Raw genomic sequence first — 18,295 nt, forward strand, 5'->3', positions numbered from 1 at the left:
ATACAGTGAAAGTATGCATGACCTTGAACAACTTTTTGAAGGTCATGGTTACAACTCCCAGCTGTAGGGGGACCAAGGTGTTTTATGTGCCGTATAAAGTGAATGGAGTTTAACCATTTGTTGACAATGTGAGCTTGTGTATGGGATTTAATAATGCTGCCTTGACTTTAGGTTATGATTTTGTTTTTCAGAGCAAGTATAAGTGAACATCCCTTCTATGACATGTTGGCTGCTCGGCGGAAAAAGGCATCCAACACCAAGTAGTCAGTGGGAAATTTGTATGGTATATGTGGGGCCACACAGTGCCTTTGCAGTGCTGATCAGACCAGATAAGCCGTCACAGAGAAGCGTGCCAAAGATAGGATATCCAAAGGGACGATTTTAACCCATTGTTCTTGCTGTGATGGTACAGTGAATTGTTTGATGTGTCTTTGGAAGCAGGACAAGCACATGCTAAACACTTCTGGTTACAAACCTGGGGTTTGTCATCTGAGCAGCCAGAACTGCTACTGGTGGACAGCGTGTACAGTGAACTGTGTGAAGTCTTGACAAGCAGGCGCTGAACAGTTCCGGTTACAAACCTGGGGTTTATCATGAGCAGCCAGAACTGCTACTGGTGGACAGCATGTACTGTGAACTGTGTGAAATCTTGACAAGCAGGTGCTAAACATTTCTGGAAACAAACATGAGGTTTACCTATTTTAGGAGCTAGAACTTCTACTGATGGACAGTGAACTGCGTGAAGTCTTGACAAGCAGGCGCTGAACAGTTCTGGTTACAAACTTGGGGTTTATTATGTGAGCAGCCAGAACTGCTACTGGTGGACAGCAGTGGACCATGCTAGGACTCTGAGCATGTCCTGCTTTAGTCAGTGGGATTGAACCACACCCACCTAAAGCTGACCAACTTTCCTATACATGTTTTTATTCCATGGAGCTGTATTCTGTGGAGAATGCCTAACAGACAACTTGATGTTTCAGACTAGGGAAACTAAGGAGTCAGGACCTATTGGGTCATATGGAAAGTAATAAATACATGCACATTTATTGCATCTCCTTTATCACTTCAGAATTAATATATAGTATTACATATGTGTCACAAAGTTTTTAAATAAGTATGTGGAGATGAGATGGTCTGGGTCAGTAAATCCATGTAACCCTATATACCATGTATGGGCGTTTATAGTACCATTTATTTTGTATTGTTTATGTTTTTAAAAGCTCCCTGTTTTCTGATGTCTGTACTTATGTGATGTATACTCCTCCCTCACCCCCAGTAGCTATATACAGATCATGGCAGATATGTGATTTGGTATGGAGGAAGGAATGCTGTATAAGTTCACACCATTTGATAACATTTCCAAAATCTTTTAGTGGGATAAAGACATAGCATATGTAACCAACATTTGATTGGACAGCAGTCAGAAGGTACTGCCTAGCAAAATTCAAAGCCTCAGTTGCCATATTGCCTTGCATTGTGGCATTTCGCTCTTCCATCTCAGATTACAGTTCTGACTTAAATTGACTTTGTACTAGTGAGAGATTCAATTTTATTTATTATTTATGTGGCGATTTTATATTTTCATTGCCACCAATATGTGTATACCTCAGATCTCCAAAAGTCTACAGGGCATCAAAGTAAAACTGTTAACGTAAGTTGAATTAGTTAAGAAGGGGCCCATTCACGGAGCCAGGTACATGGGTATGGGATACATCAGTTGTTGATTGATCAGCACAATGGATCCTATGGTTTGTTGGTATCAAAATAAATGTCTATATAATTCGGTTAGTGCAACCAACATCTGCCATTGGTAGCATCATTGAATGTGCCAGAAGGTGTCTATACTGTGTTGATCACCTATTACACCTAGACTTTCCCAGACACCTAAGACATCCTGATAGTGTGGGAAAGTGCCACAAGGTATCAGTGCTCATGGATCAGCACCTATCATACTGTGACTTTCTCAGACACGTTGGAGACCCTGATGGTGTAAATGAGCCACAGTGCTGAGTTGATCAGCACCCAGCACACCTAGACTTTTCCCAGACACCTTGGATGGTGTGTGAAGGTGCAGATTTGATCACACACAGTTAGTTACCCAGATACTGTGGTCACCCTGATGTGTGTAAATGTGCCACAAGGTGTCAGTGCTGAGTTGATCAGCACCCATCACACCTAGGCTTTTCCCAGACACCTTGGATGGTGTGTGAAGGTGCAGATTTGATCACACAGAGTTAGTTACCCAGATACTGTGGTCACCCTGATGTGTGTAAATGTGCCACAAGGTGTCAGTGCTGAGTTGATCAGCACCCATCACACCTAGGCTTTTCCCAGACACCTTGGATGGTGTGTGAAGGTGCAGAGTTGATAACACAGTTAATTACCCAGATGCTATGGACACCTTGATAGCATGTGAATGTGCCACGAGGTGTCAGTGCTGTGTTGATCAGCACCCAGCACACCTAGGCTTTTCCCAGACACCTTGGATGGTGTGTGAAGGTGCAGAGTTGATCACACAGTTAGTTACCCAGATGCTATGGACACCTTGATAGCATGTGAATGTGCCACGAGGTGTCAGTGCTGAGTTGATCAGCACCCAGCACACCTAGACTTTTCCCAGACACCTTGGATGGTGTGTGAAGGTGCAGAGTTGATCACACACAGTTAGTTACCCAGATACTGTGGTCACCCTGATGGTGTGTAAATGTGCCACAAGGTGTCAGTGCTGAGTTGATTAGCACTCATCACACCTAGGCTTTTCCCAGACACCTTGGATGGTGTGTGAAGGTGCTGAGTTGATCACACACAGTTAGTTACCCAGATACTGAGGACACCCTTATGGCCTTTGAACGTGCCACAAGGTGTCAGTGCTGTGTTGATTAGCTTCCATCACACATAGCCTTGTCCAGATACTGTGGACACAGTAACTGTGTTGAAGATGTAAAAATCAGTATCATTTACTGTGTCAAGGTCACGAGTTTTGTATGTGGCCAAAACATGAAACGTTTCTTGGGGAACCACAGCTCTTGTGGGCTTAATAATGAATAGGGTGACAGCAATGAATGTAGGTAAAACTTATTTAATGTTGTAAATATGAGGTTAGACCACTGCAGGACATCTGCAGTTAAATCATACTGTAAATAGACAAAGCCTGACCTGTGTAGTACACAGTGAGACAGAAGCTGGGTCTCAGTATGCAAAACCTCTGTCTATAACACTGTAAATACAGATCACAATAAACTCAACTCATGTAAGCTATGTAAATCCAGTTCTGTTCCTCAGTCAGTGAGAATGAAGTGGATATCATGTTTTCTCTGGCACTTTTTTCTCATAAAGCTATGTTTTAAAAGCGAAATATCCTGAAATAAGGGGTAGTTTTGGTGACCATTCCCATCTTGAATGGCAATACACAAATAATCAATCCTTGGTTCAGCCACTCCAAAAATGAGTTAAGAGGAATGGACAGTGTGAGGTTATTGGCAGCGATGAAAGTCACATCGGGCAATATCCATTCTCTGGCAGAAAACTTCTGGCTGTTAAGTCCATTAGATTTGTCAAACGCATTCAAGAATGAAATCCACAGCTTTCGAGAAATTAGCACAGGTGCAGTAAGGTTTGTCTTTGATCTTTGACTCGTCACCTTCCCTGTATTTACCTACAGTTTGAAAAAGAGAACAGAAAACAAGTGATGAAGCAGAACAAGCACAGAAGTCCAAGGGTTTGTCCTGATGGTTGATGAGGTGTATTTAAATGGCTTACCAGGGCCTCAGCTACATATCTCTAAACCATTAACGTTAGAGATCAAATGAGCATATATTGATGATTGTATTTGTCCAACTATGATTTCCTCCATCACTAAGTTATTGATTTAGCCTGATTGTGTGAGTTTTATTGATCTTAGAAAGGTGTTTTGAGGTTTGTTTGGAGGGTAGGATGATATACTGCTGAAAACTTAAATTTTACCAACATGTTAAGACTCTACTTGCCTTGTAAAATGCGCTTTTATGAGTGAATGTTTGCGCCAAATCCACCAATGATGGTACATACACATTAGAATTTATATTATGAGTAAATTAAATACTGCCCATACTTTCTACAAAAGTTAAAACGAATAGTGATAGGTCAATGTACAAGAAAGTATGTTAACACACAGAACGAAATCAGCAAAAACCCCATGAAAGCCATACACCTAGGTTTGAATCTTCTACATTATTTCTCCGAGAGGCTGTGGTAGTGATTAACTGAGGAAATATTGATACTACATATTAAGCTAACTCTTGTAATTTTTGGAACAGATACTAGTACTGTTGAAGGTAGAATATTACATTTCTTTACCAGCCTTGTGGAAAAGTAAAGATATGTTGTTCATAAGATGGTCTAACCACGTGAGAAAAAAAGAAACCCAATATTCCTGCTACAGTTACATATATATTGGCTAAAATGAGCAGACTGAGTGTCCCAAATTTGGAAGAAATACTGTACACATGTACATATACACTTGTGCTACACACAGATGAATCCCTCCAAATTTTTATTTACCCTAAATGACCATCGTCCATAACTAACCTGCCCATTTTTCCTGATTCTGAGAGTTCTATTGAATGTAGAAAAGTGTTTTGAGGTTTGCTTGGAACATGGGATGATATTCTACTGGAAAATTATAAGCTTCACCAACAAAAATAATATTTTGTGACATTTTTTTGCGTCTAAAAATGCACGCGAAATTTTAACTAAGAGCTCTAGGGGGAAGTCCTACATTCCAAACCTGTTTGGATTTTGGAGCACAAGCCCCTTGGAATTTTAAAGTACAAACCTGTCTGAACAAGGATTCCTCTGATGCCAATTTTCTGGGCGCCTTCAATATCGTCACGAGCATCCTAAATGCAAAGATACAATATAATGTAAACTGTCTCAGCAACTATGACAATACTGCAGCTCTGAGGAGTATAGCTGAGGTCAAACTACAATTTATTTCACTGTAATTATAACTACATGTGAATGTAGCTTCAAAAGTTACTCTACACCAAATGAAACAAGAATATTTTTTGTTTTGTTTTTATGGATGGGACACTAAATTCATTAGTAAAACTGATTGTGTTTGACATACACTAGATGAAGTACAGTGTTACCCCAGCTTTCATTAGACAAGACTGACATCCTCATAGATAGATACTCCCAAATGATGGCCCTTTCTCTGCCTCACGCCATTACAAATTACCAGCTCTACTCGCACAGCATGCCACTTTGAGTTTCACCTGGCAAAAGTCGGGGAATGTAAATAGAAGCGTAACCTCCTATCATACTCTAAACAGCAAACATTGTATTTCAAAATTTATGTGTCAGAAATCCTGCTTCTCTGCATGTACATACATCCCCAATCATGACAGCCTTGTCAATGGAAACTCCTAATTCATCCAAAGCTGAGGTAAAAAATGAGGCCTCTGGTTTCCCCACAACTTCTGCAGTGACACCAGCAGCATACTCAAGTCCTGCCACAAATGGTCCTAAAGTCACAAGAAAACACTTCATCTCGCTTAATAATATCAATGAAAGACCGCAGAACAATGGCCAACTTACAAGACCTAGCATATTGTGTAACTACTGCGTAATTTGTGGAAATGTTGATTTTACCTGAAACTTAACAACATAGTTTATTTAGTAACAAGGATCACCTAAAAAGAATGCTTGGAATCTGTTGTCAGAATTCAAGTGCAAAACCAATTAAGCCAGCAAGAATAACCCCTTTACATTCTGTATTTCTGTTTTCCTTATTTTGCCTCGATAATCATCAGAAATAAAAAAGAAAATATTTGAGCATTACTGACAAACCTGGCCCAAGGGCTAGTCCATCAGATCTCCTGTAGTATCTTGCCTTATGAATGCCAATGAGAGGTGCTCCTGTTAGAAGTAGCCTGAAACACAAGATGCATGTCACTGATGATAACACCCTATCCCATGGTCAACAGGAGCCTAACACATGAGGTACATGTCACTGATGATAAAACCCTATCCCATGGTCAACAGGAGCCTAACACATGAGGTACATGTTACTGATGATAACACCCTAGTCCACAGTCAACAGGAGCTTAACACATGAGGTATATGTCACTGATGATAACACCCTAGTCCACTGTCAACAGGAGCTTAACACATGAGGTACATGTCACTGATGATAAAACCCTATCCCACAGTCAACAGGAGCCTAACACACGAGGTACATGTTACTGATGATAACACCCTAGTCCATAGTCAACAGGAGCCTAACACACGAGGTACATGTTACTGATGATAACACCCTATCCCACAGTCAACAGAAGCCCAACACATGAGGTACATGTCACTGATGATAATACCCTAGTCCACAGTCAACAGGAGTGTAACACATGAGGTACATGTCACTGATGATAATACCCTAGTCCACAGTCAACAGGAGTGTAACACATGAGGTACATGTCACTGATGATAACACCCTATCCCACAGTCAACAGGAGCCTAACACACGGGGTACATGTTACTGATGATAACACCCTAGTCCACAGTCAACAGGAGCCTAACACATGAGTCAACAGGAGTCTAACACACGAGGTACATCTCACTGATGATAACACCCTATCCCATGGTTAACAGGAGCCTAACACAAGAGGTACATGTTACTGATGATAACACCCTAGTCCATAGTCAACAGGAGCCTAACACATGAGGTACATATCACTGATGATAACACCCTAGTCAACAGGAGCCTAACACATGAGGTATATGTCACTCATGATAACACCCTAGTCCACAGTCAACAGGAGCCTAACACATGAGGTACATGTCACTGATGATAACACCCTATCCCATGGTCAACAGAAGCCTGAAACATGAGGTACATGTCACTGATGATAACACCCTATTCCATGGTCAACAGGAGCCTAACACACGAGGTACATGTTACTGATGATAACACCCTATCCCATGGTCAACAGGAGCCTAACACATGAGGTACATGTTACTGATGATAACACCCTAGTCCACAGTCAACAGGAGCGTAACACACGACGTACATGTCACTGATGATAACACCCTAGTCCACAGTCAACAGGAGCCTAACACATGAGGTACACGTCACTGATGATAACACCCTAGTCCACAGTCAACAGGAGCTTAACACATGAGGTACATGTCACTGATGATAACACCCTATCCCATGGTCAACAGGAGCCTAACACACGAGGTACATGTCACTGATGATAATACCCTAGTCCACAGTCAACAGGAGCCTAACACATGAGTCAACAGGAGCCTAACACACGAGGTACGTGTCACTGATGATAACACCCTAGTCCACAGTCAACAGGAGCCTAACACATGAGGTACATGTCACTGATGATAACACCCTATCCGATGGTTAACAGGAGCCTGAAACATGAGGTACATGTTACTGATGATAACACCCTAGTCCACAGTCAACAGGAGCCTAACACACGAGGTACGTGTCACTGATGATATCACCCTAGTCCACAGTCAACAGGAGCTTAACACATGAGGTACATCTCACTGATGATAACACCCTATCCCATGGTCAACAGGAGCCTAACACACGAGGTACATGTTACTGATGATAACACCCTATCCCATGGTCAACAGGAGCCTAACACATGAGGTACATCTCACTGATGATAACACCCTATCTGATGGTCAACAGAGGCCTAACACATGAGGTACATGTCACTGATGATAACACCCTATCCGATGGTCAAAAGAGGCCTAACACATGAGGTACATGTCACTTATGATAACACCCTATCCCACAGTCAACAGGAGCCTGAAACATGAGGTACATGTTACTGATGATAACACCCTAGTCCACAGTCAACAGGAGCCTAACACACGAGGTACGTGTCACTGATGATAACACCCTAGTCCACAGTCAACAGGAGCCTAACACATCAGGTACATGTCACTGATGATAACACCCTATCCCATGGTCAACAGGAGCCTAACACACGAGGTACATGTCACTGATGATAATACCCTAGTCCACAGTCAACAGGAGCTTAACACATGAGGTACATGTCACTGATGATAACACCCTATCCCATGGTCAACAGGAGCCTAACACATGAGGTACATGTCACTGATGATAACACCCTATCCCATGGTTAACAAGAGCCTAACACACGAGGTACATGTCACTGATGATAACACCCTAGTCCACAGTCAACAGGAGCCTAACACATGAGGTACATGTCACTGATGATATCACCCTATCCCAAGGTCAACAGGAGCCTAACACACGAGGTACATGTCACTGATGATAACACCCTATCCCATGGTCAACAGGAGCCTAACACATGAGGTACATGTTACTGATGATAACACCCTAGTCCACAGTCAACAGGAGCCTAACACATGAGGTACATGTTACTGATGATAACACCCTATCCCACAGTCAACAGGAGCCTAACACACGAGGTACATGTTACTGATGATCACACCCTATCCCATGGTCAACAGGAGCCTAACACATGAGGTACATGTTACTGATGATAACACCCTAGTCCACAGTTAACAGGAGCCTAACACAGGAGGTACGTGTCACTGATGATAACACCCTAGTCCACAGTCAACAGGAGCCTAACACATGAGGTACATGTCACTGATGATAACACCCTAGTCCACAGTCAACAGGAGCCTAACACATGAGGTACATGTCACTGATGATAACACCCTATCCCATGGTCAACAGGAGCCTAACACATGAGGTACATGTTACTGATGATAACACCCTAGTCCACAGTCAACAGGAGCCTAACACATGAGGTACATGTCACTGATGATAACACCCTAGTCCACAGTCAACAGGAGCCTAACACATGAGGTACATGTCACTGATGATAACACCCTATCCCATGGTCAACAGGAGCCTAACACATGAGGTACATGTCACTGATGATAACACCCTAGTCCACAGTCAACTGGAGCTTAACACACGAGGTACATGTCACTGATGATAATACCCTAGTCCACAGTCAACAGGAGCCTAACACATGAGTCAACAGGAGCCTAACACACGAGGTACGTGTCACTGATGATAACACCCTAGTCCACAGTCAACAGGAGCCTAACACATGAGGTACATGTCACTGATGATAACACCCTATCCCATGGTTAACAGGAGCCTGAAACATGAGGTACATGTTACTGATGATAACACCCTAGTCCACAGTCAACAGGAGCCTAGCACACAAGGTACGTGTCACTGATGATAACACCCTATCCCACAGTCAACAGGAGCCTAACACACGAGGTACATCTCACTGATGATAACACCCTATCCCATGGTCAACAGAAGCCTAACAGACGAGGTACATGTTACTGATGATAACACCCTAGTCCACAGTCAACAGGAGCTTAACACACGAGGTACATGTCACTGATGATAATACCCTAGTCCACAGTCAACAGGAGCCTAACACATGAGTCAACAGGAGCCTAACACACGAGGTACGTGTCACTGATGATAACACCCTAGTCCACAGTCAACAGGAGCCTAACACATGAGTCAACAGGAGCCTAACACATGAGGTACATGTCACTGATGATAACACCCTATCCCAAGGTCAACAGGAGCCTAACACATGAGGTACATGTCACTGATGATAACACCCTATCCCATGGTTAACAGGAGCCTAACACATGAGGTACATGTCACTGATGATAACACCCTAGTCAACAGGAGCCTAACACATGAGGTATATGTCACTCATGATAACACCCTAGTCCACAGTCAACAGGAGCCTAACACATGAGGTACATGTCACTGATGATAACACCCTATCCCAAGGTCAACAGGAGCCTAACACATGAGGTACATGTCACTGATGATAATACCCTAGTCCAAGGTCAACAGGAGCCTAACACATGAGGTACATCTCACTGATGATAACACCCTATCCCATGGTCAACAGGAGCCTGAAACATGAGGTACATGTTACTGATGATAAAACCCTAGTCCACAGTCAACAGGAGCTTAAATCACGAGGTACATGTCACTGATGATAACACCCTAGTCCACAGTCAACAGGAGCCTAACACACCCTATCCCACGGTCAACAGAAGCCTGAAACATGAGGTACATGTCACTGATGATAACACCCTAGTCCATGGTCAACAGGAGCCTGAAACATGAAGTACATGTCACTGATGATAACACCCTAGTCCACAGTCAACAGGAGCCTAACACACGAGGTACATGTTACTGATGATAACACCCTAATCCATGGTCAACAGGAGCCTGAAACATGAGGTACATGTCACTGATGATAACACCCTAGTCCACAGTCAACAGGAGCCTAACACATGAGGTACATGTCACTGATGATAAAACCCTATCCCATGGTCAACAGAAGCCTGAAACATCCGGTACATGTCACTGATGATAACACCCTATCCCATGGTCAACAGGAGCCTAACACACGAGGTACATGTTACTGATGATAACACCCTAGTCCACAGTCAACATGAGCCTAACACACGAGGTGCATGTCAGTGATGATAATACCATTCCCTGTGGTCAACAGAAGCCTGAAACATGAGGTACATGTCACAGATGATGATACCATTCTCCGTGGTCAACAGAAGCCTGAAACATGAGGTATGTGTCACAGATGATGATACCATTCCTTGTGTCACAGATGATAATACCATTTTTCATGGTCAACACAAGCCTGAAACATGAGATATGTGTCACTGAAGCCTGAAACAGGAGGTATGTGTCACTGATGATAATACCATTCTCTGTGGTCAACAGAAGCCTGAAACATGAGGTATCCACTGTCAACAGGAGCTTAACACATGAGGTACATGTCACTGATGATAAAACCCTATCCCACAGTCAACAGGAGCCTAACACACGAGGTACATGTTACTGATGATAACACCCTAGTCCATAGTCAACAGGAGCCTAACACACGAGGTACATGTTACTGATGATAACACCCTATCCCACAGTCAACAGAAGCCCAACACATGAGGTACATGTCACTGATGATAACACCCTATCCCATGGTCAACAGGAGCCTAACACATGAGGTACATGTTACTGATGATAACACCCTAGTCCACAGTCAACAGGAGCGTAACACACGACGTACATGTCACTGATGATAACACCCTAGTCCACAGTCAACAGGAGCCTAACACATGAGGTACACGTCACTGATGATAATACCCTAGTCCACAGTCAACAGGAGCTTAACACATGAGGTACATGTCACTGATGATAACACCCTATCCCATGGTCAACAGGAGCCTAACACACGAGGTACATGTCACTGATGATAATACCCTAGTCCACAGTCAACAGGAGCCTAACACATGAGTCAACAGGAGCCTAACACACGAGGTACGTGTCACTGATGATAACACCCTAGTCCACAGTCAACAGGAGCCTAACACATGAGGTACATGTCACTGATGATAACACCCTATCCCATGGTCAACAGGAGCCTAACACATGAGGTACATGTTACTGATGATAACACCCTAGTCCATGGTCAACAGGAGCCTAACACATGAGGTACATCTCACTGATGATAACACCCTATCCGATGGTCAACAGAGGCCTAACACATGAGGTACATGTCACTGATGATAACACCCTATCCCACAGTCAACAGGAGCCTAACACATGAGGTACATGTTACTGATGATAACACCCTATCCCACAGTCAACAGGAGCCCAACACATGAGGTACATGTTACTGATGATAACACCCTATCCCATGGTCAACAGGAGCCTAACACACGAGGTACATGTCACTGATGATAATACCCTAGTCCACAGTCAACAGGAGCTTAACACATGAGGTACATGTCACTGATGATAACACCCTATCCCATGGTCAACAGGAGCCTAACACATGAGGTACATGTCACTGATGATAACACCCTATCCCATGGTTAACAAGAGCCTAACACACGAGGTACATGTCACTGATGATAACACCCTAGTCCACAGTCAACAGGAGCCTAACACATGAGGTACATGTCACTGATGATAACACCCTATCCCATGGTCAACAGGAGCCTAACACACGAGGTACATGTCACTGATGATAACACCCTATCCCATGGTCAACAGGAGCCTAACACATGAGGTACATGTTACTGATGATAACACCCTAGTCCACAGTCAACAGGAGCCTAACACATGAGGTACATGTTACTGATGATAACACCCTATCCCACAGTCAACAGGAGCCTAACACACGAGGTACATGTTACTGATGATCACACCCTATCCCATGGTCAACAGGAGCCTAACACATGAGGTACATGTCACTGATGATAACACCCTAGTCCACAGTCAACAGGAGCCTAACACATGAGGTACATGTTACTGATGATAACACCCTAGTCCACAGTCAACAGGAGCGTAACACATGAGGTACATGTCACTGATGATAACACCCTAGTCCACAGTCAACAGGAGCCTAACACATGAGGTACATGTCACTGATGATAACACCCTATCCCATGGTCAACAGGAGCCTAACACATGAGGTACATGTCACTGATGATAACACCCTAGTCCACAGTCAACTGGAGCTTAACACACGAGGTACATGTCACTGATGATAATACCCTAGTCCACAGTCAACAGGAGCCTAACACATGAGTCAACAGGAGCCTAACACACGAGGTACGTGTCACTGATGATAACACCCTAGTCCACAGTCAACAGGAGCCTAACACATGAGGTACATGTCACTGATGATAACACCCTATCCCATGGTTAACAGGAGCCTGAAACATGAGGTACATGTTACTGATGATAACACCCTAGTCCACAGTCAACAGGACCCTAGCACACAAGGTACGTGTCACTGATGATAACACCCTATCCCACAGTCAACAGGAGCCTAACACACGAGGTACATCTCACTGATGATAACACCCTATCCCATGGTCAACAGAAGCCTAACACACGAGGTACATGTTACTGATGATAACACCCTAGTCCACAGTCAACAGGAGCTTAACACACGAGGTACATGTCACTGATGATAATACCCTAGTCCACAGTCAACAGGAGCCTAACACATGAGTCAACAGGAGCCTAACACACGAGGTACGTGTCACTGATGATAACACCCTAGTCCACAGTCAACAGGAGCCTAACACATGAGTCAACAGGAGCCTAACACATGAGGTACATGTCACTGATGATAACACCCTATCCCAAGGTCAACAGGAGCCTAACACATGAGGTACATGTCACTGATGATAACACCCTATCCCATGGTTAACAGGAGCCTAACACATGAGGTACATGTCACTGATGATAACACCCTAGTCAACAGGAGCCTAACACATGAGGTATATGTCACTCATGATAACACCCTAGTCCACAGTCAACAGGAGTGTAACACATGAGGTACATGTCACTGATGATAACACCCTATCCCAAGGTCAACAGGAGCCTAACACATGAGGTACATGTCACTGATGATAATACCCTAGTCCAAGGTCAACAGGAGCCTAACACATGAGGTACATCTCACTGATGATAACACCCTATCCCATGGTCAACAGGAGCCTGAAACATGAGGTACATGTTACTGATGATAACACCCTAGTCCACAGTCAACAGGAGCTTAAAACACGAGGTACATGTCACTGATGATAACACCCTAGTCCACAGTCAACAGGAGCCTAACACACCCTATCCCACGGTCAACAGAAGCCTGAAACATGAGGTACATGTCACTGATGATAACACCCTAGTCCATGGTCAACAGGAGCCTGAAACATGAAGTACATGTCACTGATGATAACACCCTAGTCCACAGTCAACAGGAGCCTAACACACGAGGTACATGTTACTGATGATAACACCCTAATCCATGGTCAACAGGAGCCTGAAACATGAGGTACATGTCACTGATGATAACACCCTAGTCCACAGTCAACAGGAGCCTAACACATGAGGTACATGTCACTGATGATAAAACCCTATCCCATGGTCAACAGAAGCCTGAAACATCCGGTACATGTCACTGATGATAACACCCTATCCCATGGTCAACAGGAGCCTAACACACGAGGTACATGTTACTGATGATAACACCCTAGTCCACAGTCAACATGAGCCTAACACACGAGGTGCATGTCAGTGATGATAATACCATTCCCTGTGGTCAACAGAAGCCTGAAACATGAGGTACATGTCACAGATGATGATACCATTCTCCGTGGTCAACAGAAGCCTGAAACATGAGGTATGTGTCACAGATGATGATACCATTCCTTGTGGTCAACAGAAGCTTGTAACATGAGTCATGTGTCACAGATGATAATACCATTTTTCATGGTCAACACAAGCCTGAAACATGAGATATGTGTCACTGAAGCCTGAAACAGGAGGTATGTGTCACTGATGATAATACCATTCTCTGTGGTCAACAGAAGCCTGAAACATGAGGTATGTGTCACAGATGATGATACCATTTTCCATGGTCAACAGAAGCCTGAAACATGAGATATGTGTCACTGAAGCCTGAAACAGGAGGTATGTGTCACTGATGATAATACCATTCTCCGTGGTCAACAGAAGCCTGAAACATGAGGTATGTGTCACAGATGATAATACCATTGTCCATGGTCAACAGAAGCCTGAAACATAAGGTACGTGTCACAGATGTTGATACCATTCCTCGTGGTCAACAGAAGCCTGAAATAGGAGGTATGTGTCACAGATGATGATACCACTCTCCATGGTCAACAGAAGCCTGAGACATGAGATATGTGTCACTGAAGCCTGAAACAGGAGGTATGTGTCACTGATGATAATACCATTCTCTGTGGTCAACAGAAGCCTGAAACATGAGGTATGTGTCACAGATGATAATACCATTTTCCATGGTCAACAGAAGCCTGAAACATGAGATATGTGTCACTGAAGCCTGAAACAGGAGGTATGTGTCACTGATGATAATACCATTCTCTGTGGTCAACAGAAGCCTGAAACATGAGGTATGTGTCACTGATAATGATACCATTCTCCATGATTGTTGTGTAATCCCGTACTCAAGAATCCTTCACTTACATGATGGCAGCTAGTTTTATAGCATCTATAACTGCTCCTTGTAGCTGTACTGTAACTACTGGATGTGTGCAGCTACCCAGCACTCTGCACAGCATCCACCTTTACAGGGAGATAACTCCTGAGGTAAACTATGCATGACAATCCACACATTCAATTTCTACAACTAACAACAGATGCTAAAGCACACACTATGCAGATAGTTTGCAAGTAGTTGTTGATTTTTGTATTTTTTTTTATTATTTTTACTTTATGTAGACTTGTTTGGAGCATAATTTTGGCATTTTCACTACAATGTTTTCTCTTCCAGTTTTATCTGTGTTGAGATTAGCTACCAATTGTTTCATTTTCTTACCCTACAATTCCTCTTAACTTATTTAAAAAGTAAAAATCAGAGAAAATTATTCCATCTGGCTACCTCATGCAAGCTATGTGATATAAAACCATCAACAAGAGATCTCACCGAAAAGCCTTGTTCATCTGCGAGTAGTTGAACTGACTGGGTGCTAATCCAACGACAACAGCATTGGGGGTGTCCTGAGCCACACCTTTGGAGATACAACAATAAAGTACCAGCATGAAAATTGTGAACATGAATTACAGAAATGGACTCACAAAATATTGTTTCTTAACCACAATAAAATAAGTCTAATACTCTTGAGTATTAGAGTATACTACGTGTATATCTAATTGGTTTGAATGTATACATGCATATGAAATAATACATCAATAGTGCATTGCAGGATGGGATATCAGGACGGGATATCAGGAATTGTCAGCTCCAGAGAAGTGATGTTCAATGAGTCCCTGAATTTGTATGTCATTGCTCAGCTAGACATCATTTGGATGTTTACTTTACCAATAAGCAGACATTAGAGAGCAAGCAAAGGGATATCACTGCTGTAGAGGAAATACATGTGATTGCTGGACATTAGCACAAGATCGATGGCTTTTGCCTTGTGAATATGAGAAATTATTATACAAGCGGAATGTTGCTTTGCTTGAGTGCGTTATTGGTGTACATCACGTTTTGCAGATGATCATTTGACTGTGTACTGACTATTGGAAACCAAGCATCTCCATGAGAAACAATAATATGTAATGACGAATGATGTATAATTATGAATATGTATAATTATTGTATCATAAACGCAATCTTATGATTGACTAGAGTCTAGACGTCATGGCTCATGTTGATGTGCAGAAAACAATCCGTGTACGAAAGCCAACAATATAGGCAATTTTCATGTAAACATTCACTTTAATGATTCGTGTAGAATACCGTTCAGAGCAAAACCTCATATTTACAATCAAAATACTCTTTTGTTTTCTAGAAGAATACATGTGAGTTATTTGAACAATGATGTTAAGAATTACAAAGATGTCTGCATGGCCTAGTGATTAGCATGCTTGCACAACTCAATAACCCTGGAGCCTCTCACCAATTTTTCCTTCCCATCACCATCGTGTAAGTTACATATTCTCTGTTAAGTCTGGAGTAAAACTTCAATCAAATAAATAGATAAATAAACACGAGTTACCAACAAAATCTTCTTTGGCCGTGTCCTCTAGCAGCAGCATAGGTTGGAGTTTCCTATGCTCTACAAGGCACCTGGCAGCTGTTAGTGAAGTGAAAATCTCTTCAGGTTTAATATCAAAGCCCAGTCCGTGTAGTCTCTCCACCAAATGTTGCTTACACTCTTTTGTTGTATTGGTTACAAACTTGATCTTGATCTCTGACTTTCTTAATCTGAAAGTGAACAGATATCCAGTGAATTATCTTCATGTACAACAGTAACAAGAAAACATCAATGTAAAAAAGATCAGTATACATGTAGCAATAATGGGACATCCAGTCTGTGTATATTCCATCCATACATGTAGCAACAATGGGACATCCAGTCTGTGAATATTCCGTCCATACATGTAGCAATAATGGGACAACCAGTCTGTGTATATTCCATCCATACATGTAGCAATAATGGGACAACCAGTCTGTGTATATTCCGTCCATACATGTAGCAATAATGGGACAACCAGTCTGTGTATATTCTGTCCATACATGTAGCAATAATGGGACAACCAGTCTGTGTATATTCAATCCATACATCATAATCATGATAAAACAACATATACCATTAGGTCAACCTTTTAGTTACAGACCTAACTATTCTCATCTCAGGTGTACAATTTAGTTACAGACCTAACTATTCTCACCTCAGGTGTACAATTTAGTTACAGACCTAACTATTCTCACCTCAGGTGTACAATTTAGTTACAGACCTAACTATTCTCACCTCAGGTGTACAATCTAATTATCACGGCCTCTAGGATTTGAGGGAAATGTATCATACATACAGTAAACTTTTGCTTTTTAATTGTTTCTTATCTTTATGCAATCAAAGAGATCCAGACATAGTACCTTTTGATACACCCAGTATATGCTATGAAATTATATAGTATCACTGTTTTACTGTCACACGCACTGAATGCCTTTCACTGCAGATCAACCAAGGTGCGTCAAGTATAGTGACAAAGTGGAGGGCGGCTGCTTGATGATCCCTGCTCTGTCGTCATGTTTTCCCCTCTCATAACCACTCTAGATCAGCTGAAAACTTCTGACCCACCTATTGATCAAGGTCTTCATAATCAAATGATAACGTTTTTATTGTACCAAGCGGTCAAGATTTAATAACATATTTCTATATACCCAGCCCCACTTCCATGAGGAAACTCAACAGTTATCTCCCCCTAGTCCAACCAACTTAAACACCAATGGTTCTATCAACTGCCATTTATGAATGACGATTGATTTACTTCGTCACGATTTAATGCCTTATAACTGTTCTTCTACACTCTCTTAAGGAAATATTTTATAAGATAATCTTAATAAAAAAAGTATGAATGGTGCACGCTACAAAAGTAAAGCGCCAACTCAACTGCAGACTCTGGCATTACTGGCCTACCGTTGAAGAGCCTTCACAGATCCCGGGACTACGGCATCTTCCACGTGCAATGTGCCGCTTAAATCAACCAAGGCAGCTTCTATTTTACTGCTCATGGCACGTCTGCCGGGCAGACTTATGGTCAAAGTACTGTACCAGCTTTTAAAAACTAATAATTTCGATCTGACATCAGTCCAGGCACTCCGGTGCATTTGGCGAAATTGCAGCTGGCGCTCTTCTGTTTCTGAAGTTAACAAAT

General features: G+C 42.5%; 2 protein-coding genes across 4 annotated transcripts in view; one reads left to right on the forward strand and one right to left on the reverse strand.

Moving 5' to 3' along the window:
• The window catches only part of LOC135462127 (cytohesin-1-like), a 33,119-nt gene extending 30,634 nt beyond the window's left edge, over positions 1-2,485 (forward strand). For both annotated transcript variants that reach the window (XM_064739495.1, XM_064739496.1), the window contains one exon: positions 192-2,485. In XM_064739495.1, coding sequence (XP_064595565.1) covers positions 192-264 — 73 coding nt within the window. In that variant the 3' untranslated portion in view covers positions 265-2,485. The remainder of the gene's footprint in view (positions 1-191) is intronic.
• LOC135462128 (haloacid dehalogenase-like hydrolase domain-containing protein 2) lies at positions 1,131-18,247 on the reverse strand. 2 transcript variants are annotated; one of them, XR_010443435.1, is made up of 8 exons: positions 18,058-18,247; positions 16,633-16,841; positions 15,555-15,639; positions 5,830-5,912; positions 5,371-5,504; positions 4,814-4,877; positions 2,339-3,655; positions 1,131-2,050 (listed from the first exon to the last, which is right to left on the reverse strand). XR_010443435.1 is itself a non-coding variant. In XM_064739497.1 (7 exons), the coding sequence occupies exons 1-7, from the start codon at positions 18,150-18,152 to the stop codon at positions 3,555-3,557; spliced, it is 771 nt and encodes a 256-aa protein (XP_064595567.1). In that variant the 5' UTR covers positions 18,153-18,247; the 3' UTR covers positions 1,131-3,554. The 2 variants fall into 2 exon arrangements, 1 of the variants encoding a protein (XP_064595567.1); XM_064739497.1 differs by having other exon boundaries at positions 1,131-3,655.
• Positions 18,248-18,295: the final 48 nt, after the last annotated feature.

The sequence above is a fragment of the Liolophura sinensis genome, chromosome 1 (genome assembly GCF_032854445.1).
Source record: "Liolophura sinensis isolate JHLJ2023 chromosome 1, CUHK_Ljap_v2, whole genome shotgun sequence".
Classification (NCBI taxonomy): domain Eukaryota; kingdom Metazoa; phylum Mollusca; class Polyplacophora; order Chitonida; family Chitonidae; genus Liolophura; species Liolophura sinensis.